The sequence below is a fragment of the Chinchilla lanigera genome, unplaced genomic scaffold (genome assembly GCF_000276665.1).
Source record: "Chinchilla lanigera isolate Chin_1 unplaced genomic scaffold, ChiLan1.0 scaffold00056, whole genome shotgun sequence".
In the NCBI taxonomy this organism is placed as follows: domain Eukaryota; kingdom Metazoa; phylum Chordata; class Mammalia; order Rodentia; family Chinchillidae; genus Chinchilla; species Chinchilla lanigera.
The window spans coordinates 6,748,660-6,774,596 of record NW_004955457.1 but is presented as its reverse complement, the minus strand read 5'-3'; the positions used below and the strand labels follow the sequence as shown (position 1 = coordinate 6,774,596).

Here is a 25,937-nt window from a genome sequence, read left to right as displayed (position 1 = left end):
ATTATAATTTAATTTTTTCCTCCCCAGAATAAGGATGTCATTTTTTCCGTAGTGTCCTAATTTCATTCTCTCTTACTCCAAATAATATTTACACAGACATGGTTTAGTGAGAACAGTATTAGATTAGCCTGTCAGAATTGGTTTATAGTCATAACAGTGCCATCAAAATTGTGATCAACTCATATTATTTCTCGTATTTTGGTGTCTTTTTTTTGTGACATGAGCTACTTGATGTAGATGGTTTATAAATAACTAAAATTCTGTGTTTTAGGAAATAGAAATATGAGTTGGAATTTAAAAATCATTGCTATTTGGTAGAAACAGACTTACTTGTTTTTCCTGACTCATGTAAGACTGTGCCTTTCATTAGAGGATCGCTTTTTGACAACGCTGTCCAGCCAGAGCTCCACCAGTTCTACCCATCTGCAGCTGCCTACTCCACCTGAAGTGATGGCCGAACAGCCAGGGGGAGGGACCTCCGAGCTCGATACAGCCAGTGGTTCCGAAGGTACAGTGCAAGTCAGTTTTACCACACTTACTTGAATCTAAGACTGAAAGATGTTTCTTTGGAATTGCTTTTTAATTTTTAGCTACTATATTGGCGTGATGGTAATCTTCATTTTTAAAAAATTTCCTCTCAATTTTTAAAAATTTTATTAGTAATGTTTGCGGTATATAATAAATACATTCATCATGGGGGAATTGGCACATGTGCATAATACATCTTAATTCTTTTTATATCTCTCTCCTTTCCCCTTCCTCCTTCCCTCCTCCCCCATGTCTTGTTTTTCTTCCCATTTGCAAAAGATCAGTCTCTCTTTCTTGTTACGTCTTTTATTTTGCTCTTTAATTTACTTAAATTTTGGATTTCTTACATAAGAGGAACCATGCAGTATTTAAGCTTGTGTGTCTAGTTTATTTCACTTACGTTTTGGTTTCAAGGTGCATCATTTTCCTAGAAGTGACTCAAATTTATCCTTCTTTATAGCAGAGTAGTAGTCCATAGTGTATAAATGCATTTTCTTTATCAGCTCATCTATTGATGGACATATAAGCTGCTCTGAAGATTTAGCTGTTATGAGTTGTGCTGTATAAACATGGGGTGTGCATGTACTACTGTAATATGATGTCTTTAATTGTTTTAGGAAGATACCTAGAAGAGGAATAGCTGGATCAAATGGAATTTCTAGTTTTAGTTTTTTGAGGAATCTCCATATTAATTTCCACAGTAGTTGTACTAGTTTGGATTCACATCAATAATGTATTAGGATTTGTTTTTCCCTATAGTCTCATTAGAATTTGTGAGGACAGTCATTCTTTCTGGAGTAAGATGGAATCTCAGTTTTGTTTTAATTTGCATTTCTGTCATAGCCAGAGATGCTGATCATTTTTTCATGTATTTATTGGCCATTTGTATTTGTTCTGAAAAGTGTCTGTTCATTTCAGTTGCCCATGTTTTGATTGGTTTTCTGTTTGGGGGAGGTGTACTTTTTTTTTTTTTTTTACATATTCTAGATATTTTCTCTCTGATGTATAGTTGAATTTTTCTCCATTTTGTAGGTTCTCTCTTCACTCTGTTGTTTGTTTCCTTTGCTGTGCAGAAGCTTTATAATTTGATATGATCCCATTTGTTGAATTTTGGTATTACTTCTGGTCCAGTTGTTGTAGTCAGAAAGTCCTCATCTATCTATCCTTCTGTCTTCCAAGAGTTTTACCTATTTTATCTTTGAGCAGATTGTTTCTGTTTTAATATTTAGATCTTTGGTCCATTTTGATTTTAGTTTAATATATCATGAGAGTCTATCTTTCTTCCAGTGTATGTTTTTGGCCCCTTTGTCAAAAATCAGATGGATGAATGTGCTGGGGTTCTTCTGCATCCTCTGTTCTGTTCCGTTCATCTGTATGTCTGCTTTTATGCCAGTATCCTGTTGTTTTTATCACTATAGTTTTGTAATATAACCTGGAATCCAGTATTGTAATGTCTCCTGTTTTGCTCTTGTTGCTGTGGATTACTTTTGCTATTCTGGGTCTCTTTTGGTTCAGTACATGTTTATTTTGATTGAGATTGCATTTAATATATGTATCAGTTTTGGAAGGATGACCATTTTGGCAGTATTAGTACTGCCTGTCCAGGAACAGGGGCTATCTTTTTTTTTTTTTTTTTTGGTCTTTCTGAGACAGGGTCTCGCTATGAAGTTCAGACTGTCCTTGAGCTCACTTTGTAGCCCAGGCTGGTCTTAAACTCGCAAAGATCCTGCCTCAGACTCCCGAGTACTGGGATTACAGGTGTGTACCACCACACCTGACTTTATCTTTCCATTTTTAAATGTCCTGTTTGATCTCCTTTTTCAGAATACTGTAGTTTCATTATAGGCATCTTTTGTTTCTTTTTGTTAGGTTAATTCCTAAGTATTTTTTCTAGAAGCTATCTGTTAATTTTCCTATTTTCTTTCTTGGTGGGTTCATTATTGATGTATAGAAATACTGTTGAATTTCATGTATTGAATTTTGTATCTTGCTACCTTGCTAAATTTGTTTATTAGTACTAGGAGTCTTTTGGCCAAATTTTTTGGGTCTTCTATGTAAAGGATCATGTCGTGTGAATAAGGATAGTTTGACCTCCTCCTTTCCTAATCATACCCCTTTTATTTCTTTCTCTTGTCTTACTGCTTTGGCTGAAGTTTCAAGTACTATATTGAACAGGAGTGGTGATAGTGGACATCCTTGTCTTGTTCCTGCTTTTAGAGGAAGAGCTTTCAGTTTTTTTCCTTTTAATTTGATGTTGGCAGTGGGTTTGTCATAAGTAACTTTTATCAGATGGGATAAAGTGCTATACCTATTTCCTTCAGATTTTTTTTTTTCATGAATGCATATACGTTAAAGGCTTTTTTGTATCTATTAAGATGATCCCCTGATTTTTGTCCTGGATTCTATTTATGTGATGTATTAAATTTATTGATAGTGTATGTTGAACCATCTTTACATATCTGAGGTGAAGCCTGCTTGATCATGATGTATGATCTTGTTCATTTGTACACCGTTCAGAAATTTTTTGTTGAGGATTTTTATATGTATGTTCATTAAAGAAACTGGCCTGTAGTTTTCTTTCAGTTGAATCCTTGTCTGGGTTTGGAATCAAGGCAGTGCTGGCTTCCATGAACAAATTTGAGAGTACTCGATTCCTAAATATAAATGAATTATCAAAGTGAAGCAAGAAGATATAAAAACCCTGAATAATCCTGTAACAGGCATGTAAAATTAAAAAAAGAGATTCTACCAACAAAAAAAAGCCCAAAACCCAACAGATTCAACTACATTCCTTGAATACTTCAGAGAGGATCTAATGCCAATATTCCTCAAGCTCTTTAATAAAATTGAAAGGGAAGACAAATGGAAGTCAGATTTGAAAAAGAAAAGGAAGATGAGAAGGAATAGAGAAAAATTGAGATAAAGGATCCTTTTAACTTGTTCATGATTGGGCTATAATTCGTATGTCTCACTGCCAGGTGGCTCTGATTTAATTTTATTAGGAAAAAGATCAATAAAAGTGATTAGATCCATTTGTACCACCAGTTTGACAAACTACCTGATGGGAGAGTCATGCAGCACCTGTGGTTCAAATCTGCGGGAACATGTTAGGGGGCAAAGGATAATTAACAGAATTAGAAAAAAGAATAGACAAGGAAAAGAAAAAAACAGCAAAATGAAGAAAAAACCAAAAAAAGAAAAGACAAATCCCAAAAATCCAATGAGGAAAAAAGAAAAGTGAGTCCAAAAATATTCCTCCATGTTTTTGAATGACTGAATGAGTAGTTTCTTTGTAGGTCTGCACTACTAGCATCCACCAGATACAGGAGGAGTTAGTGAGTCTCTATAAGGCCTAGTTTGTTTCTATACTCTGTGTGTGTGTGTGTGTGTGTGTGTGTGTGTGTGTGTGTGTGTCTGTGCACCACAGGCTGTGCCAGTCATCCAGCCTAAGGTATATTCCTGATTATGTTGGGAGATAGAGAGAGCAAGCAGATCACTCTCAGTTCTGTGTTGGATATAGGTGGTATGGTAGGAGGGGTCAAGCGGTGCCCTGGACTCAGTGCCAGCACTTTCAGATCCACCGTCCTACAAAACCCACACATGACTGACTTGGCTTCTCAACTTGGAGAGTGGAACCCCTGTGTCCTTCTTGGCCTGAGTTTAAATTTCTCTGCGAGTCGGTATCTAGCCTGCAGCCCTCTGCATCTGTCTCTTGTGACCATCTCCTATCCAGTCCCAGTGGTGGGGTGACCACAGAAGTCCTGAAGTGTGGTTGTTCTGTAGCTCAGGCTTAACGCCTTCCCAATATGGGTCCTGATTAACAAGTTCACCACAGTGCTGTAATTTGTGTGTCTCACTGCCAAGCAGCTCTGATTTAATTTGTATGTTGTTCTGTTGGGCAACTCTGATTTAATTTTATCAGGAAAAAGTCTGATATAATTGATCAGGTCAGTTTGTACCATCTCAGTGGTACAAGCTGCTTGATGGGACAGTCATGCATGTAGCACTGTTGGTGTATACCAGCAGGCATGTGAAATGCTGTCAAATATAGCGGATGCAGCACTGGATTTCTTCTCCAATTTTAGTCCATCAAGAGTTAGGAGTCAGCTACAGAGTAAAACTCCATGCGGTTTTTTCAGTTTACAATAACTGGAATTTTCTTGGGGCTGGTGCTTCCAGCCCAGTCAGTTCTTTGTCCCTAGAACTGTGACCATCTCTGGGCTCACCTTGTGTTTGCAGAGTCAGGTTCCCCTTCCTGAGAGCAGACTGCTTTCCTTTTTTCTGTGTTTTACTCCAGTTTTTCAGCTTGTTTCTGGTTTCTAGATTTTCTGTCAGCTTCCTTCTGATTCCCAGAGATCTACTACATTTTTTTTTCTTCACCAAGTTGTTTTCCAGGTGTCTCAGTTCTAGGTCCTGAAGAGGCTGTGTCTTGCTGTTGTCTTTACACTGCCATTTTTAACCCTTTTCCTTTTTGATTTTTGAGACAGGGTCTTACTGTATAATTCAGGCTACCCTTGAACTCAATGTGGCACCCAGGCAGGTCTCAGACTCTTTATCCTCCTTCCTCAGCTTCTGGAGTTCCTTTGTTTGTATGTGTCTTTGTGAAAGAAAAATACTGCTATTTCCTTGACACAGTGCTTTCTTATCCCTTAGAAATTCTTATTTTATCATTATTGATAGTACTTCTTAAAGTATAACTTTTTATTATATTCTTTCTTCCTTTAGTTGTCCTGTTTGACATATAGATTTTGCTCTAACAAAATGTCATTCAGCATCATGAACCTTTTGGGACTCTTTCTTAAGTTTCATGAAGCATATGGTTGTTGATTTGTCAAAAATAAGAAACACTGCCATTTCTCCAGCAAAAATACTTACTTCATAATGGCAAATTCTTGCCTTCTTTTTTTCTTGCTAAGTAGTGACTAATTATAGCAAAACCTTGACATTAACATTATAGTTCTTAACTAAATTTAAGTTTAGTAGCCACAGTGCAGATAAGTGCGTTGATGTGGCAGCATGAATTGCTGTAATGAAGTTCATACCTGTAGCTCATTGGTAGTTCCTTTGAGTCTACTGCCTGGCTCCTGTAATAATAAAAAACTGTTGATTATAGGATTATCTCAGTTTTAGAGATGTCAGGAAAAAATGTTCCTTGGAGGCAGTGGTCATGTGTACTTTACTGTTGCTTTCTTTTTTATTCTGTAAGCCATGTTCTTTGATCAGAAATTTTAAACCATATTTAGTAACTGTGGTATGGATACATCTCTTTGTATTCCCAAAAGAAAAGGAGAAATAAGTTGATACTTTTGCTAATTTTTTATGCTTCTTGAATATTTTTCATCTTAGATGTGTTTGATGGACATTTGCTGGGATCTACCGACAGCCAGGTGAAGGAAAAGTCAACCATGAAAGCCATCTTTGCAAATTTGCTTCCAGGAAATAGCTATAATCCTATTCCATTTCCTTTGTAAGTATTATAAATACCAGTGGTTATTATATGGTTTTGTTTTTCCTTAATTAAAAAAAAATCTCTCCCTAGATTTTTCCCTATATATTTAAGTAGGTTTATCTGCAGATACGTAGTTTTCAATCCTAGATTTCATATCATCATAGTAAGAAATGTTTTTTGATGTGCAGTTTGTAGAATGTGTAATCATTACTATATATGATAGTGAATGAAGAAAGCATTAATGTTCAGTGCTTAGCATTATTTATACTGAAAAAGACAGTTGCTTACAAAACACATATGTAAATACAATTTGAAGATACAATGCTATGTGTATCGATCTCATGATCTTAAAAACATATTGCTAGTTGTATATGAGGATTTTATTGGCCCAGTAATTCATTGGGTCCTGGTATCATTGTGGCTGTAAATGTGAGGTACAATTATTCATGCAAGTTTTTATATGAACTTTTTTGTGCTGGACTCACTTAGACCAGGACAGAATATAAGCTGACTGTGAAAAGGTTGTTCTTGTATTTGTTCTTGTACTAGTTGACCTGTGTGGCTGTCGAATGCTGCTATTGTTACAGTAGGTAGACGTGTTAACAGGAGCTTTTGTTTTTTCTTAATATTTACATAGTCATCGTAAATAGTGCACCAAGGTATAGTGTAAGACTCAGGGAAAAATCCCTGCTCTTTCTTGGGAACTCGTGATTGTGGGAAGAAGACATGCAGATATTCATAGGACATTGTGTGACATGTTACATGGTGTTAGTCTGTAAAGGGCCTGTTTTCTCTACTTTGGACCAGAAATCTAATATCAACGTGGTTGGGTTCTGTGAGGACCTTCTTCCAAGTTTTAGATTGTTATCCTCTCTGTATCCTCACATGGTAGAAAGAGCTCACTTAGATCCCTCTTATAAAGGCACTAATCTCATTTATGAGGTCTCCACCCTCATGACCTAAATTATTTCTCAAGCACCCCACTTCCTAACACCATTGGGAAATAGGGTTTCACCATATGATTTTGGGTGTGTGCATTGGGTGAAACAAAGCATTTGTCTCATAATTTTCTCATAGCAGTCATCACAGGAAGTGATTATATTTATTTGTAGACTTATTTCTTTATTTCACTATCTTGTAAATTCTACCATGCCTGTCACTATATATGTGAGATGTTTATAACAGTTTTTTAATTCGTGTTATATTCCTAGCACATGAGGTACACCTAATTAAAGTGAATGAGGCCTCATAACAGTGCTAGAACAGTGAGAGTGTAAATTAGGGAAGAAAAATTGGGTTGGAATGGAGTCACCATTGAGTTCCTGTGTGATAACAATAGAATGCTTGTGTTATGTCCTTCATTGGTGAATTAGTACTATATCTCCATATTTTCTAGAAGACTTTCTCTAAATTTTATAGTTGACTCTGATTTCTCTAAGACCTTTTTAACATTTTATAGTTGAACAAAATATTTTAGATTTCTGTTTATTGAAAATTCTTTTTGATATTAATATGGACAAGATCTTGGCAGTATGGAATGCTTTATTTGGAGTGACTGGAACCTTCTGATTTGAAATCTAATTCTGATAATTTTTCAATTGCTTTCAAAAACTTGATATCTTTTTATTGATTTGATTCATGTTCTCAGCATCAGCATGCATTTTAGCACGCTTAATTATATTCTTGTTATATATTATTTAGTTAAATTAAAATTATTCCAAGATTTACTTGCATTAATTGATTTTATATTTGATTTTCTTCTAATTTTGTTCTTACTTATTTCATTTATTTGAAAAATTTGAGCAGTGATCCAGATAAGCACTATTTAATGTATGAACACGAACGGGTGCCCATTGCGGTTTGTGAGAAGGAACCCAGCTCCATCATTGCTTTTGCTCTCAGGTATCACTTGTGGGACTTTCTGCACTATAGTTACAGCTGTATTCTTTATGTATATTTATCATCCTGCTTTGGGAATCTTTCAACATGAAGGAAAATGATTTAAATATCTATTCTTTAGGCTTGATGATCTGTTCTCTGTATACCTGGAAACCTTCTCTTTACCCAGATAATGGGGTGTGGCATGACCCTCGAGCTCTCACTCACTGAGTTAGATGAGTTATTCCCTAACCCTTGGATTCTCAAGGTTGTGACCATTATCTATTATAATTTGTACCTTTGTATCCCTTACTTTGATTTAGTTATTAATACAGAGCTGGTCCTGCTTCCCAAACACACTAGGTAAAATTTCCCTACTTAAAGAATGCTATCCCTGTACCTAACCCCACGGACATGTTTGACTATTTAATTTGTACAGTTGTCCTGTGTCTTTAAAGAGTTACCACATTTTAAAGTAGTAACATAGTATGTCTTTAGCTTTTTAGTCATAAAAATCTTGGCAGTAATTGAACTTAATTTAAGGAAAATCTAAAGTGTTTAAAATTTTTTTTGTTGTCAGGCATTCAGAGTTTCAGGTTTTCATTTTAGATATGCTACAAAGTATTCATTTATTCAACAAATATTTGAAAAAACTCCAAATAGTTGAATGTCTATGAAATGTAATATTATTAAGTGTGAGATATACAATGATAAAACAATAGATATATATGTGTTTTTGGAGATTAGTGTCTGCTATTTGAATGAGAGCAGTATTTTCCTTTAGAAATATAATTTATTTTTTAAATATAATTTAAAAAATTTTTATCTTTCAGTCTTTTGAAGATAGCATTTCCTTCTCATTTTATTGATTAGTCGTCATATATCAATGGGTAAAAACAGTATCAACGTGAAATTTTTTTTAATTTTAAAGAATAAAAAAATAAAATAACAACTTAGACAAAAACAAAACAACACAAAAACAGTAAAAATGATACAGGCTTTCAAACAAACCGATAGGAATTAACAGTGGTTGTTATATTATATATTGTTATCTTCAACGAAGTTTCTCAGATTACCAGATGTAAGAATGCAAGATTAGGGGTTGGTGATATAGCTCAGTGGCATAAGCGCCTGCCTAGCAAGTGCAAGGTTGTGAGTTCGATCCCCGGTACCAAAAAAAAAAAAAAAAAAAGCAGCTAAGAATGTAAGATTGATCAAACAATTAAAGAGATTAAAAAAAAATTAGAAACAATACAGAGCTTCACCAAACAAGATGGGAGGAATTCACCAATAGTCATTATATTGCATATTGTTGCCTTTAAATTAGTTGTCCAGATTACTAGGTATATGCATGCAAATTGGTCAAAAAATTTAAGCATTACGTGTTCCTTTCAATAAACCAGTAGACATCAGCAAAAATTTTTGGTACTATTAGGAAGCAAGTATAGGATTCTATCACAGTCATCTTTTTTTTAATGTCTTAGCAAAAATATACCCTTACATGACTCTTGCGTTTCATGAGATTTAATTTATCTAAAGCATGACTCCCAGCCTTCTAGTTCAACAGTCAGATATTTTTTGACTAGTAGAACATTAAGAAAAATTTTATTCCTGAAGTTTAGTATCTTTAAGTAGAAACACACTCTCAAGTTCCTTTATTGTATCTACTATGAAGATATTACCTTCCTTACAATGCTTCTATTTGACTACTTTTGTTAATCCAAATGTATTTGTTTAATTATGGACATTTATAATAATTGTGTTTCTATAATGCAAAACTTACTCTAAAGCTTATGATGTATTTTTGAAGAAGAGATTAATGTTTAACATTTTTCGATCTGTTTTTACTCTTAAGTTGTAAAGAATACCGAAATGCCTTAGAAGAATTGTCTAAAGCAACTTTGTGGAACAGTGCTGAAGAAGGCCTTCCCGCAAATAGGTGATTCATGGTTGAATAAAATCTCGTTTCATTTACTTATGTCATCATTTTCTGTATCCTTGTTCTTCTGTGTTTTTATAGCATATTATCAGTATAAAAGTTTCAGCCCATAATTGAGACAACAAAATTCAAGTATAGCAAAAGACCTTCAATAACCCCTTGGATGTAGTTTTCTGCCAGTTGCCATATAATTTAATATATGTTGGAGATTTAAACTTCCATCAGTTTTGAAAAGTAAAACAAGTATTTATTTAAAAATTAGTAACTTGTGAAATTAGTACACTACTGTTTGGTTTTATAATTTTAGGTGTTGGTGAATTTTCCATACTAACTAAAGATCCAAATAGTTAAGTACCCAAACCAGTTTTTTAGTATGTTGAATATTTTAGATGCTTAGACAGAAATTATCACAGGCTCCTTATTACTGAGATAGCGTTTCTGGTTTAACTAAGGTGGAAAAATTCGGTCTGAATCATTGTTACTAGAATGAGAAAAATGAAATTGATATTTTCTGTAATTGACTTACAGGTAGGTACTGACTTAACCTCTAATATAGACTCGGGGAAGATATTATTAAACCCTTTGGTTTTGTGTTTTCCATAAAATTATTGTTATAAAATTTCTTAGTTTTTCTTAAGTCCAGTAGATATTTCAGGACTTTCTTACATGTTCTAATCTGTGTTTGTGTAAATTGTGAATCAGATTTCTGGTGTCATGGGTAGGATTAGATGAGGGAATAGAGTAACAGAATAAGAGTGCTTGTTATATTCTATCTGAATGAAGTCAGTTCTTTTGTTTTTCCTTTTAGTACTTTAGACAACAGGCCCAAGAGTAGTAGCCCTATTAGACTGCCCGAAGTCAGTGGAGGACAGGCGAGCCGTACAACAGACACAGAACCTCAGCCAAGTAAGATTATAAATGGGGGAGTTTTTATAATGGTTTTCTTTGTAATTATGGTTTGAAGAAGAAAAATAGTAAGATATGCTACAAAATATCCATTTGAAAAAAAGTTTCAAATATTTGAATGTCTGTAAAATGTGATATATTAGTCATCTGATGAGTTTTTACTACATCTGGTGTTTGAAACAATATGGATTTAAATGGTTTTGAGTATTCTCTTTCATAGATTCTTGTTGTTTTTCTTTGTTTCTCATTTTAAATTTAAATTCAAATTACTGAATTTGAAACTTTTAGAAATTCCTTGCTGTATGTAAAAAGGATCTGCCTCCCTAGAGGCAGATTATAATAAGAATTATAATAGAAATTTACATTTTTTGTTTTAGTTATACTGTACAATATTACTGACACTGTGAAAAGAAAACTTTATATGTTATAGTTTTATATTATAGGATTATGTTTAATTCCTACAATAAGCAGATAAGGATTATTTATCATCCCCATTTTTAGAAAGGATGTAAAGATTTAGATTAAGTGACTTTGTCAACATTACAGTGTTGTGGAGCTGGATTAGAACTCAGGTTTTGTTGACTTGGTCAGGTAGGAATCCATTCTAATACGAGTAACAGAAAGTTCAACTGATTGTGAAGGCTTCAACAAATGATGGTTTGCTTTCTGTGAACTATGCCCGGAGATAAGCAGTTGTTGGCATTGGTTGGTTGAGCTGCTAAGCATTGTGATAGTAGAGGGATAGTTCCTTTTTAATACATTTTTCTTGGTAGTCATTAATATTCCCTTTGAATATTTGAGGCAGAAAGAAGGGTGGTGTGCATTGCACCTGTTCTTTTTGTTAGGAATCAGAGCATCCCTTCAGTCTCACTGGTCAAAACTAGTCTCATAGACACAGTAACTGCCAATATAGGCTGGAGAGCATTGTCTTGGTTGACTTAGACAAATGATTTATTTTCTAGGATTCAACACATAGCTAGCCTTACATAAGTTAGACTTCTAAACTAATGATATGCTGAATGAAACTCAGAACTAGGAATAAAAGTGAAAAGTAAGCTTTAGTAAATTCTTGGCAATACTGTGGTGTTTATTTTTTGAAAGACGCTAAAATCACACTCTTCTATTTTCCTGTGTTTATATGTAAGAGCCTAAAAGATGCCAAAATATTACCTTTAACTCTGAATTCTATAGCTTGTGGAATTGTTTTGTGTTAGTTTAGTTAGCTATATTATAATAATAAAGAACTCAGCTGTAATCTAATCTTGTTGCTTAAGATATTAAGGTGGCTTTTTTTTTAACAGGGTACTGGGAATTGAACTCACGACCTTGCACTTGCCATGCAGGCACTGTGCTGCTGAGCGATATCCCCAACCCTAAGGTTGCTTTTGAAAGATATTGTTGAAAGGCTTACTAGAGAATTTCTCACGTTTTTGTTAGTCAACTAGCTGAGCATTGCTTTCCTTCTAGTATGTTGTTGATAATAAAGGCACTTAGCTGCTCGAAAACATTGATAACATGTGGGATAATACCGTGATACCTTGGTTCACAAACTTAATTTGTTCCACAATTTTGGAAAAGATGGTCACATTTGTGTTTGTGTGGGAAAGATGGTCATAGTCGACTTTGTCACCTGATGTAGAGTTTGCGAACAAAAAACAAATTTTACCAAATGCTTTGGTTTGCAAACTGAAATGTTTGCAAACCAAAGCCTTTGTGAACCAAGGTACCACTGTAGTCTGTGCAAATGAAACTATTGGTATTTTGCAGTATTATTAGACAACAAAAAAAATTGAAAATCCTTATTTTCCATTTGCAGTGATGTGTAGTTAAAATTTATTTGTTGCCTTTTGTTTTTAGCCAAAAAAGCTTCTGGGGTGTTGTCTTTCTTCAGAGGGACAGCAGGGAAAAGCCCTGACCTCTCTTCCCAGAAGAGAGAGACTTTACGTGGAGCAGATAGTGCTTACTACCAGGTTGGGCAAATGGGCAAGGAGGGAACAGAGAATCAAGGAATTGAACCTCAAGGTATGTTAAGTAGGCCATATTTGCTTTAATTAATTAACTAATTAATTAATTTTAGTTTCTTAGTTTCTTATAACCTTAATAGATAATATCTACTATTAAATCCAGGGCCTTCCCTCTACTCCATGGCATTTGGAAATTCCACCTCGTTTCAAATTTTGTGGCTTTCATTTACTATGTGGTAGTCTCAGAAATCTGCCTGTGGTTACTTTCCATTTTTGTAAAATGGTAAAACCAGTGTCTTCCAGGGTTAAGTCACATATATGAAGCATTGCCCCACTATTGAACTTGTAACAGCCATTCAAATATTTTCATTCTGTTACATTTGCATACCAGATGTTTGTTTTCTTTTCCACTGCCTATAAGATTGTGGCTGTTTTTTATATTGATTTCTTATATATTCATTTTAACATTGTTATTTTTGATATTTTGATGAGGTTGTGGCCTACATTTTGATATTTTAAAAATATGTCTACTTGATTGTGTTTGAGTATACGTTTAGACAGGTATTTGGCAGATTATGCTGACCTTTTTTTTTTTTTTTTTTGTCTCTTTGAGACAGTTTTGAGACTTTTTGCCTTACAGTTCAGGTTGGCCTGAGCTCACTTTGTAGCCCAGGCTGGCCTTAAACTTGCAGTGATTCTCCTACCTCAGCCTCCTGAGTGCTGCAATTATGTGCGTGCATCTCCACACCTGGCTATTTTTGTAAATAAAGTTTTATTGCCACACTGGAACACTCATTTATTTTATCCTTATCTTGTTGCTTTCATGTTATATGGGCAAGTTGAGTAGTTGTAACTGAGTAAACTGCCTAGTGTCTGGCCCTTTAGAGAAGTCTTTTGGTAACCCCTATAATTAGTAATTAAAATATCTTTAGTATTCTGTGGGTTGCTTTTGGGTGTTAGGTGTTTATAATGTGTCCTTTGAAATCTTTATGCTTAAAAAATTGTGAAATTTAGGGAACAATCTGTTCTTTTAGATAATTGAAATGTATAGTATTCCGCAGTCAAGAGAGTGGGCCTGGCAGTAGTTTTGCCAGAAAGATCAGTCACAACACAGACAAACACACATACACATCTCTGAGCTTCCCCGAGCGATTGGCACAGGCCGTTAATCCCAGCACCCTGGCAGGTCTGAGGCAGAAGGATCACAGGTTTGGGCTCAGACTGAGCAACTTAGTTAGCTGAGACTCTGTCTCAAGATAGAAAATAGAAAGGTCTGGAAATGTAGCTCAGTGCGAAGACCCTGAATTCCTTCACCGGGGTGGTAACGAAGGGTGACAGAAAATCAAAAACAAAAAAGTAACTCTGTAAATTAGATTCTACTATATTGCGAAGCATTACTGTACATGTGGGGAAAAGTAATTACAAGCTCTGCTAAAGAAGTCATGGAAGTTCTTCAGTGTAAGGGCTGAGTTTGCTATCATAAGAATCACTTAAATGTTAAATTTAAGTGGATTCTTAATACTTAATTTAACCTGAATTCTGTATTTTTAACCTAAAAATTGATACTTAAGAAACAACACATTTCTGTTATAATTCTTTACACAGTTTAAACATCTAATGCTTGCCTGATAATGACTTACTAGGATTCCCTTTTTTTTAAAGTACTGGGGATTGAACTCAGGAATCTAGGTCCTTCATACTGAGCTACGCTCCTGGGTGATCCCTGCCCCCTGTGCTTTTTTTTTTTGAGTTAGGGTCCTGCTATATAGTCCTGGCTGGTCTTGAACTCAACTCATGGTAATTCTGTTTCAGCCTCTTGGGTGCTGGGATTACAGACATGGACCTCAACACCCTGCACACTACTAGGATATTTTATTGTTCATTTACTGTTTTTGTTGTTTCATGAGGGGGAAGAAATGTAAATTGATAATTATTTAAAACTTTACTAATGATATTAAACCTTTTAGATGAAGTAGATGGAGGAGATTCACAAAAGAAACAATTTACAAATCCACATGTGGAACTTCGTAAGTATGAAATAAATCTGTTTGGGGATGGGGCAATAGATGAACAAACTTATTAAGACTTCTAGCTTCATACTAGAAAATATCCTATTTCTTGAAATGAATATTAAATCTTTCCTGATGTAGGCTTTATTTAATCTAATTCAATTTGTGAAATACATTTTTGATTTATAAGGAAATTTAATTTATTCTATAAATATAATTAAAATTGTAATTTAACTTATAAATTTATAAATTACACTTTAAATTAAATTAAAATTAAATTTATGCTTTAATTTTGAATTTTTAAATCTTTTCTTGTTTGAGAACCACAGAACTTAATGAGCATGTAAAATTGTATATATGGATACCAGAAATTTGTTATCTGGGATAGTATGAACAGTAAGATGTTTATTAAGGTGCTTGTTTTGGGAGCACATACATTAAAAGTGGCATGATATAGTGAATGATATGGAGTGGAGTGTCCCTTACACAAGAATGACACACAAATTTGTGAAACATTGCATATTTTTGAAGATGAGGAACAGCTCAGGTGACAGAATAGTGCAAATTACCAAACTGAAAAGCTTACTTTAGGCTAAGGAGAAATGTGATAGTTCTCTTAACCTTTTGGTCCTTCTTGGGAGAAAGGCACTTTATTAACATGGAAAGCAGGGGTCTGCTATTTACCTGTTAAAGGTTCATGATTCCATTTTTCCTTTTATTACGTTAGAGCAAGTTGGTAGATATCTTGAGTGCAATCTGTTTATTCCAAGAGAACATATATATAATAAAAATCATTGTAGAAAGAATATAAGGTGTTCAGTACAATCACTATAAAATTATAAAGCCAAAAATACAATAATCAATGGGACATTACAACTGGATCTTATTTTATGTTCGAAGTTTTTTGGAAAATATGAAGGAGGGTCATGTAGTGTTCTGTTATTGTTGCTGAAAGATGCTTTAAAGAATTGTGATAAACAGGTACAATATTTAGACTTTTTGTTTTGTTCTGTTTTGTTTTGTTTTTCTTCCTGTACCAGGAATCAAACTCACAACCTTGTGCTTGCCAGGCAGGCTCTGTGCTGCTGAGCTAAATGCCCAGCCCCCAGTATTTAAACTTAACTTGAAACATGCTGACATAGAGCAGCCTGCACGGTTGTACTGGGCATGAAGGAGGAAAAGTTATTTTGTAATTCATAGAAGCTTTTTTAAATTTAAACTTTTGTTTATAGAATTTTCTGATGCTAATGCCAAGTTTTACTGTCGGCTCTACTATGCGGGGGAGTTTCATAAGATGCGTGAAGTGATTCTGGGCAGCAGCGAGGAAGACTTTATCCGTTCCCTTTCCCACTCATCACCTTGGCAGGCCCGAGGGGGCAAGTCGGGCGCTGCCTTCTATGCAACAGAAGGTATGATTTTTCGTCCTGTACTGATGGAGCAGTCTCCATCTTTCCTCTGAGATAACGTGTGACTCAGTTGAACTGAGGTACTTCATTATTGTCTGTTGGAAAACCAAGTTTTCTGATTTTTTAATTTTAATTTTAATTCTTTTATAGAAAAAAAGTAGAACAAAATTTCATAACAAGAAAATAGAATAACAATAGTTAATACATTGCATATTCTTATCTTTAAAGTAGTTACTCAGAGAATAAAAAATTCTGCAATCCATATCAGCACAAACCTTCCTTTTCAGTGAACTAAGAGACACTGGTAGTATAGCTAGCACTTCCTTCCTTCCTTCCTTCCTTCCTTCCTTCCTTCCTTCCTTCCTTCCTTCCTTCCTTTTACCCTTTCCCCCATCCTACTTCCTTTTTCCTTTTGGTTAATTACTTTCCATTTCACAGTATTTGTTGTACATTTTAGACCTTATTTATTCTTTCAGTTTCTCAACCAGGGGACAATAGGGTGTCTCACATGTGTCTGTGAGTCTGATTTATGTCACTTAAGAGTATGGTCTCAAGTTACATCCATTTACCTATAAAAGTCTCAAGTTTATCCTTTATAATGGCCAAGTAGTACCCCATTGTATAAAAAGGCCACATCTTTTTTATCCATTTCTCAGTTGATGGGCATTTGGGTTGTTTCCAAGACTCAGCTATTACAAATTGTGCTACTATAAACATAGGTGCACATATATCGCTGTGGTGTGATATTCTTAATTCTTCTGGAAAGATATCTAGAAGGAGAATAGTTGGGTCAAATGGAACTTCTAATCCTAGCTTTTTGAGGAATCTCCAGACTGATTTCCATAATGGTTGCACCAGTCTGCACTCCCACAAACTGCAGAGAAGTGTTCCTATTTCCCCACAGCCCCTCCAGCATTTGTTATTGGTTGATTTCTTGATAATAGCCATTCTTTCTGGGGTGAGATGGAATCTCAGTGTTGTTTTAATTTGCATCTCTCAAGTGACCAATGATGTTGAACATTTTTCATTTATGTATTTGGCATTTGTATTTTTTCATCTGAAAAGTGTGTCTTCATCTCAGATGCCCAGTTTTGGATTGGATCTTTGAATTTGGGGATCTAATTATTTTCAGTTCTTTATATGTTCTAGATAGAAGTCCTTTGTCTGAGGGACAATTGGCTAAAATGTTTTCCCAATCTATGGCTTGTCTTTTCGCTCTGTTAGTGATTTCTTTTGATATGCTGAAGCTTTTAAATAAGATGAAATCCCAGTTGTTGAGTTTTTGAAGTATTTCCCATGCATTTTGGGGTTTGTTCATGAGCTCTCTGCTTACACCTATGTCTTCAGGAGTTCTACCTGCTTTCTCTTTCAGTAGACTTAGTGTTTCTGTTTTAATATTTAGATTTTTGTTTCATTTTGACTGTAGTGCATGGTGATAGACATGGGTCTAGTTCTAGTCTTTGGCATGTAGAAAGCCAGTTTTCCCAGTACCATTTATTAAAGATGCTATCTTCCTTCTAGTGAACATGTTTGGCCCCTTTGTCAATTTTTTTTTTTTTTGAGACAAAGTCTCACCATGTGGTTCAGACTTGCCTTGAATTTTCTATGTAGCCCACGCTGGCCTTGAGCTTACAATGATCCTCCTGCCTTAGCCTCCCGAGTGCTGGGATTATAGATGTATGCCACCATACGTGGCTTTTTTTATTCTTGAGAGGATGGAGTAAGATATTTAAAGGAATAAAAATGGAGTAGCCTAAATATATATATATATATATATATATATATATGTTTATAATGAGATTCAGGCATTGATCAAGTCTTCACTAAACTCTCTCTAGTTCTGAGTTCTCCACATGTAAAAAGAAAACTTCTACAAAACTTGAAAGGGTGTCTTAGTGCTGATGAGAGAAAGTTAGAATTATTTAATCTGAAAATAGAAGGCCAAGTCCTTAAACCTTATAGAATATTGTGACCATTTGTGTTTCACATTTTATTCTCTATACCCACTGAAAGCAAAATGATTTAAGGGACTGCACCAGGAGTCTATTGCTCAATTAGAACTTCTACAACTTAATGTGTTGTTAACAAAGAAGTTTATGAAATTTTATTTGGTACTTCTAAAAGGTAGGTCATGTACCAATGAATTTAGATGTGGTACTGTCAGAAGTATAGGGCTCTTGGTTGTGTAAATCCTCAGGATCCTTTCTAGCCCTTCAACTGTGTAAGAATTGGGTTCTGATCAGAATTTTCACTGTGACATCAGAAAATACCTTCTAAAACCGTAAAACAAGAAAATGATTTGGGATATTTGGAATAATTTATTGCAGATGACATTCTGTTTTGTGATTGACTAAACACATGAAATTTCTGCCTTTTAGATGATAGATTCATTTTGAAGCAAATGCCTCGTCTGGAAGTCCAGTCTTTCCTTGACTTTGCACCACACTACTTCAATTATATTACAAATGCTGTTCAACAAAAGGTAGAATCCCAGATCTTGGTCTATAATTAGAGTTTACTGAGTTCTTTCATATCCCAAGGGTTAGATAAAATGGCAGTTTTTCCTGTGGCAAGATATGAACAGAACATGAGTGGATCTCTGTTGTACTGTTGAGGTTTGATAGAATGCAGAGGTTTCAAACTCTGTTTCTCTAGCCATTTCCAGTGTGAATCAGGTGATCTTGAAGTCAGGTGATCTGAAAATAGAAGGCCAAGTTCTTAAACCTTATAGAATATTGTGACCATTTGTGTTTCACATTTTATTCTCTATACCCTCTGAAAGCAAAATGATTTAAGGGACTGCACCTTTAAAAAAAGTTGCACCAAAAAAGTTGCTTTTTTTTTGGAACTGGGACTCAAAACTCAGGACCTCACCCTTGCCAGGCAGGCACTGTGTGACTGAGCTATATCCCCAGCCCCAAGTTGCTTTTAATATATGGTAAAGCCCTAATTAATGTTTAAACTGGATAAAATTAGCTACACATTTAGTAATTTTTAATTTTGCTCAGAAATTGGAAACATAATAAGAAATGTGATGTCTCCTTTAGCTAGAAAAAGAGGGACCAGTGGCTCACATTTGCCCACTTACTGAGTGATGACCCCCACTACATAAGATTATGAAGGAGTTGTATAGATGTTCTTAAAGTTATGGTCTATGGAATGTTACTGGAGAAAATTATATGTCATAATAGAAGTTTTTAAATTTTACTAACCTGTGAAGGGTTGTCCCCATGGAGAATGTTAAGGACCTAATTAACATTTCTGTTGGCCTTGCCACTGTATTTGTGAAATTCAAGGGTTTGAATTTCTTTCAAGATACCCTGGCTGGTTATATCAATAGTAAATCATGGTTTTTTTTTTATTACATGGATAATCCATATAACATAAAATTGATATCAGATTATAAATAATCCCTTTTGATAAAGGTTTACTTTGATTTTTTTCCTGATAGAGGCCCACTGCCTTGGCCAAAATTCTTGGAGTTTACAGAATTGGTTATAAGAACTCTCAGAACAATACCGAGAAGAAGTTAGACCTCCTTGTCATGGAAAATCTTTTCTATGGGAGAAAGATGGCACAGGTAAGCATGTTGGACTATGTGAAATGTTCATTTCTTGGGACCCTTTGTACTTTGAGTTTTTGGAGGTAATGAATCTGAGTTACATCTCGCTATATAGTTAACATTAAACTTTGGCTACCGGGTGAGATTTAATTTTCGACTTATTGAAGAAAGAGTAAAGGTAAGTTAATGTTATGGGCTAGTCCTAAAATTTAATATATCCATTACTTTAAAATAATATAATTGGTAGAATAAGAGGGTAGTTCTGCTATCTCAATTTTAAAAGTAAATTAACTGAGATTCAGAGAAATGAAGTGCTTTACCAGGGTCACATAGCTGTTTCGGACCCCAGGGTGGTCTAGATTATTCCAGAACTGTGCTCTTCGCAGTGTATCAGTCACACAGCTAATTTTGACTCAAGGGTGGTCTAGGTTATTCTTGAACAATAATTTTCGTGTTCCTGATCCTTGAGCTGTTCCCAACCTGTACAGAGTTGCGAAGACTGTGCCTGACTAATCCAGTGCTCTTTCTTTACTGAGACTATCTTTGTATGAGGGAAACATTAGCTGAACTAAACAGTGTGCTTAATGATCTGATTGATTCTCATCCTGGCACTGGCTCCTTACCATCATCATGAGCTTGGAGTAGGTGGCCAGCCCTGGTCTGCAGAACTACACTGTGAGCCTACTACTGGTCCTCAAGTTCTGTGGTCTTTGAATTCGCTTCTTTCCCTACCACTTAAATATTTGTAAAGTTATGCTGTTAATTCTACATTGCCATAAATATAAATAATTGAGCAGTTTTAGTATCAAAACTTTAAGTTTTTAAGACTGTTTGCATCTTTTCTTTATGCTGTATGATCTAATGTTAAATTTTTGTAGTTACTTGTTGATGTATCCTAAAGTTAACTTGACCAGAGTGTTCCTAAAATGTTTTAGTAATTGAGTATTTTGGTATTAATTTCATATGATACTTATATTATCATACATTTAATGAGTTCTTATAAAATTTATGATATAATAGACTAAGAAGTCTTTTTGCCTTTTTAATTACACTAATTAGTGTGACAACTAACACACAAATAACAAAGAATATTCTTTCCCTAGGTTTTTGATTTGAAGGGCTCACTTAGGAATCGAAATGTGAAAACGGACACAGGGAAAGAGAGTTGTGATGTAGTCCTGCTGGATGAAAATCTTCTAAAGATGGTTCGAGACAACCCCCTGTATATTCGTTCACATTCCAAGGCTGTGCTGAGGACCGCCATCCATAGTGACTCTCATTTCCTTTCTAGCCACCTCATTATTGATTATTCTTTACTGGTTGGGCGAGATGATACTAGCAATGAGCTGGTAGTTGGAATTATAGGTAAGTTAATAGGTGTACACTACTTGCAGTCTATTATTAAACCTAGAGTACAGTCTTTACAATTCTGTTGAACCTGACGTTGGATATTTTCACAAACTTTCATTAGGAATTTCAAAAATAGTTTTCTATTCTAATCCTTTCTATTCTGTTTATTTCTAGTTTCATTATCTTTACCAAAAATATATACAGCGGTACCTCAGGTCACAAACCAGACTGGATGAGAACCAAATCAAATTCAGTGGTTAGGTTCAGTGTTGACCTTATTGAGAAATTTCATTCTGTTCTTGTCCAGTTCTGTTTGTGATATGTGCGTGATTAAGTGCGTGAACCAGGTATCAATGTAAATTTTAAAAATCATCTAAAAATGAGGGCCTCTGTCATTGTGGTGAACAAAAAATTAATGTGGGCAAAATGCTTACAATAGCACCTGGCATATTGTCAGCCAGCGCTTGGCAAAAAGTAGAAATAGTAGTAATAGTCATTGCTATTGTCATTTGCCTATATTTATTAACATAGCTGTACTGCTAATTTTGCCTGTATCTTTCCATCCCCAGATTATATTCGAACATTTACGTGGGATAAAAAGCTTGAGATGGTTGTGAAATCAACAGGAATTTTAGGAGGACAAGGTGAGCAGAATTTTTATTTTGCTTAGTAATTAAACTATTCTCATATCCCATTATCAATTAAAATTTGAAAAGTAAATACTGTTTTTTAATTCTGAAAGTCATGTACTTGTCTTGATTTTATTTCCAGAGTAGCCAAATAATGAGGAGAATTGTGTACATAGGGAAATATAGGGTTTAAATTTGTGTTAGAATGCCAGTTCCCCAAGTAAGAAGTTAGAAGAAAAAAATCAGAGGTTCTGAATAAGAGGTTGCTGTAGATTAATACTTGATATCGTCTAAGTTCTCTAATAAGCACTGCTCGCTTCAGTTGTGCCTTTACACATCTCTTATCTCTAGGCAGTAGCTCATCTTTTGACATAAAAATTGGTACCAGGGAGGATCCTGTCCAGGGCAGGGGGTAGAGCAGATACCCCTGCACTAGACTGCTGTGGTGTGTGTATCTTTATGTAGTTTATATGAAGAAACATACAGTTAAAGTTTGTTGCCTAGTAAGTTACATATATAACAGCTTTCTCCCTTTTGTTTTTCATAATTTTAGGTAAAATGCCAACTGTAGTCTCTCCAGAGTTGTATAGGACTAGGTTTTGTGAAGCAATGGACAAGTATTTCCTTATGGTACCAGACCACTGGACAGGACTGGATCTTAGTTGCTGAAGTCAAGCGTATATTTCGAAATGGACTGTGAAGGAAAGAGGGCAAGAACAAGGACCAAAAATAATTTTATCTCTTCATCACATTCACCACTGTGTGGAAAAGACTTTTCATTTCTGTGGTTCTTTAAAGACTGTCCATAACTGAAGGGTAAAAAACTCCATGGATTTGTACTTTTGTTTTAGAGACCTGTGAATTAGCTCTCTGTAGACTGGAAAGTTGCGTGAACATTTTCCCAATTAGGCTGAAAATACAGATCCATTTCAGAGGGTTAAGGTTAGAGTTGAGTAGACATATGATATCATATTTGCCAATTAAAGTGTTCGGAGAAGAAAAGTATACATATCTAATAGATTGCTTCATACATTATTTCCTGGCTTCATGTTTGAGACATTGTTTTCACTTAAAGCATTTGAGGGCTGTTAAATTTGTTTTGTGGTGCATATGTAATAATTTAGTGTTACCTTTTAATAGGATTTCTGAATCTTTTAGAAACATTCAGATTTAAACATTTAATCTATTGGCCAGTTAAACAGGTTGGCATTTATTGTTTTATTGAATAATTTAACTTAAATTGGGAATCCTGTTGTTTTTTAGTATGTTTAATGTTTCAAAATTCTGTCTTCTCTGTGGGTACAAGAAGCTAGATCCATTACTCTCCCCCCTTTTTGCAGCATTTTAAAGCTTAAAACTCTTATGCAGTTATGTCTCTACATATGCTCGTATTCTAGGTTTCCCCTCTCCTTTTCAGGAAAACATAGTAAATGATGCATTAGTAATTAAGTCTGCAATCACCAGATCCTTAAAGGAAGAATTATTAATAAAGAATTCTGATATAAAAATAAACTAGACCCAACCCAAGAAATTGGGTGAGAAGGAAGCACTAGATTAATTTTTTTTACAAGGGTAAGATACCTTTCAGTATAACCAATTGAAGTGGCATTTGTTTCCAACATGGAAGTCCTGCTTTCTAATTTCTTTCCAGACCAGTTCTGCTGCTGAGACCTGCTGAGAGAGTTACTCATAGTAAGGAACTTCTTATTTAATAGTCAGCAATTGTGCTTGCTTTAGAAGGTGCTTAGCAAGAAGTACTGAATTTGAGGAAATGCTACTGTAGCCTTACAGTATTTCCTCTTGGGTTCTTTCTGTGACAAGACTGACTTTGGAGAATCATAGTTTTAAGGATTCTACTCTTTCTGACTTCTAAGAATAGCATGTTAATTTTCAACTACTTTAAAAAGGAGTTGGAGGGGCTGGGGATTTAGCTCAGCGACACAGTGCCTGCTTGGCAAGCGTGAGGTCGTGAGTTCGATTCCCGGTACTGGAAAAAAACAACAACAACAACAAAAAGTTGGATGTGTTTAGTTATACAGCATAGTAAGTACATGACACATTTTCAGAAGTTTGCTTTAAAGAACGAAGGCAGTGTTTTGGTATGTGTTACTTATTAAAAACATGGTTAATTTTGTACTAAGGCACATTGACCAACAAGTTAAGATGGATCTGATTGCCCCCTCTCCCCTCACGTGGCTTTTGAAGGTACACAGAACACTGAATTTAGTTTTGATGTCAAAGACTAGCGGTGAAAGATGGGTAGAACATTGTTAACCTTTACATGCCTAGGAACAACGGATATTGTGTCTGAATTGAAATGCCAACACTGTTGTTTGTCTCGTTTTTTCTGTCAGGATCCTTAGAGTTACTTATCCTCTTCATCTCCTGTAGAAGTAGAAAGTGTCTCCCTACCCACAGCTATAATCAGGTGGTTTCTTTGTAGTTTCAGTGTCCTGTACATAATTGGAAAGCTCCAGGAGAGTAGTTCCTGACAGTAATATGGTTTGTTGATTTCTTTTACCCTTGCCCATTACTTGAAAAATAATTTTTTAGAGTCTGCTGCCTCTTTCATAATTTTGTTGTTTAGCATTCTACCACAAGAGTTGCTGCTTTTCAAGGGTCATCTGTCCTTTTAAAATTAATACCTGGGCTGAATTATTGAAGAACAAATATAAAAGTTTAATCTTTGTTTAGGTCACTACTTACATATAAGGTGTTTCAAATACCATGCTACTCAGTGTAAGCATTGAATGACTATTCTCTTGAATTCTCTTTCAAGACCTAGAGAATATGAATGCTAGTAAGTTAGGAATGAAGATGAAAACTTAAATACTTGTTTCTGTAAATTACAATATGAGTTCTGAAAATAGTAGCACGAGAAAACTGTCAATATGTTGCTTTGTATAAAGATCTTATTTGTAAGTGTGAAACTTTTTGATGCCATGAAAACTTGTTTTAAAAATAAGACAGGATGTACTTTTTTTATCTCAGCCTAAGAAAAAGGAGAATAAGCTGTTGTAAGCTCTTTTGTAGCCTATACATGCTTTAAATTTGTAGATACTCAAAATTTCCTACAGAATGTCTTTATAATTTTTTTCCTGATTCAGCAGTGAGTGGTTTTCTAGCTTAGGCTTTTACTGAGTATTGTAAATTGTAGGGTCATATTGGCATCAGCTTTTATGATGGCTTTGTGGCCATCAACTTTTTTTTGCGTTTTACCCATTAGCAGTGGGCTTTTATAAAACTGTCAAGGAAAGTAATCTACTTGTAGAAAGTTGGCTTAGCTTGATGGGTGGAAACTATTCTGAATGAGCCTGATGGTGAAACATCAGGCTATTTATTATTCCTTAAATGTTAACACACCGACTTATGCAGTATTCAGAACTTTTCGTGCAATGCCTTTTTTGTTTGTTTTCATAACATGGGTGCAGTGTATTATAGAAAATTAAAAACTACAATCATGAGCAGTTTTAGTAATACTGCTTTCAGTTTTGTAAAAAAAATGTACATTATGTCTTTTGACAGGTTGAATTTTAAACTAGAGAAATAACATTGTAAATCATATTAGCCTATTAATTTAATATGAAAAGCTTAATTAACAATATTGAAAGTACTCAGTGTATAATAATGTATATATTTCTTTACTTCGGTTCCAACTGTTTTATATACCTGACCTATTATTTAAGAAACAACTGCCTTGACCTTTTAGAGACTTGTACTATAAATAAAGAAGACTTACAATAAGCTAGAATTTATGTACTCTTTTTTTTTTTTTTAAGAGTAGGAAAGCTTTATTGGGGAATAGGAATAGCTCCTGAGAGATGGGAGGGGTCCCAAGTGGGTTGCTACCAAGGTCATTTTCCCAATGATGTTTTATAGAGCAAAACCATGAGATGGGTACAACATGGGTCAAACTACAATTACCCAATAAGGTTACAAGTTCAGCCTCTTAGCTAATATTGATTTAGTAGGGAAGTGGGACACATAGCAAGGGTATATGGCTGACATCATTAACCTTGGCTTATCTTCGACTTCTCAAACAGAAACATTTTGGGGAAGGGATGGGTCCAGGTGTTCTGGTCACCCATGGGAGTGTCTGATGCATATCTGGATTTAATGGGCTGGGTGGTATCAATTACAGTATAATTTCAAATTTTTATTTGTCCCTTAGCCAAAAGTCTGGCCGTTGTGGCTTTCGCAGGACTTGCCTTCTTCTTCGTATGTGCCTCCAGTCACAGTTTTGATGTGTTCTCCTTTTCTGTATTGACTTCCTCCAGGGCCTGTCCCTGACTGACTGCCTGTAAATTCCTACCTAAT

The 25,937-nt window shown here is 35.0% G+C and overlaps 1 protein-coding gene across 8 annotated transcripts in view; it reads left to right on the top strand.

The window, feature by feature from the left end:
* Positions 1-25,371, top strand: part of Pikfyve (phosphoinositide kinase, FYVE finger containing) — a 92,630-nt gene extending 67,259 nt beyond the window's left edge. For all 8 annotated transcript variants that reach the window (XM_005396961.2, XM_005396963.2, XM_013520755.1 and 5 more), the window contains 13 exons: positions 371-508; positions 5,875-5,995; positions 7,784-7,879; positions 9,711-9,794; positions 10,603-10,700; positions 12,558-12,722; positions 14,632-14,691; positions 15,906-16,082; positions 18,458-18,561; positions 19,531-19,659; positions 20,745-21,006; positions 21,561-21,635; positions 22,174-25,371. In XM_005396961.2, coding sequence (XP_005397018.1) covers positions 371-508; positions 5,875-5,995; positions 7,784-7,879; positions 9,711-9,794; positions 10,603-10,700; positions 12,558-12,722; positions 14,632-14,691; positions 15,906-16,082; positions 18,458-18,561; positions 19,531-19,659; positions 20,745-21,006; positions 21,561-21,635; positions 22,174-22,289 — 1,625 coding nt within the window. In that variant the 3' untranslated portion in view covers positions 22,290-25,371. The remainder of the gene's footprint in view (positions 1-370; positions 509-5,874; positions 5,996-7,783; positions 7,880-9,710; positions 9,795-10,602; positions 10,701-12,557; positions 12,723-14,631; positions 14,692-15,905; positions 16,083-18,457; positions 18,562-19,530; positions 19,660-20,744; positions 21,007-21,560; positions 21,636-22,173) is intronic.
* The last annotated feature ends 566 nt before the right edge of the window (positions 25,372-25,937 follow it).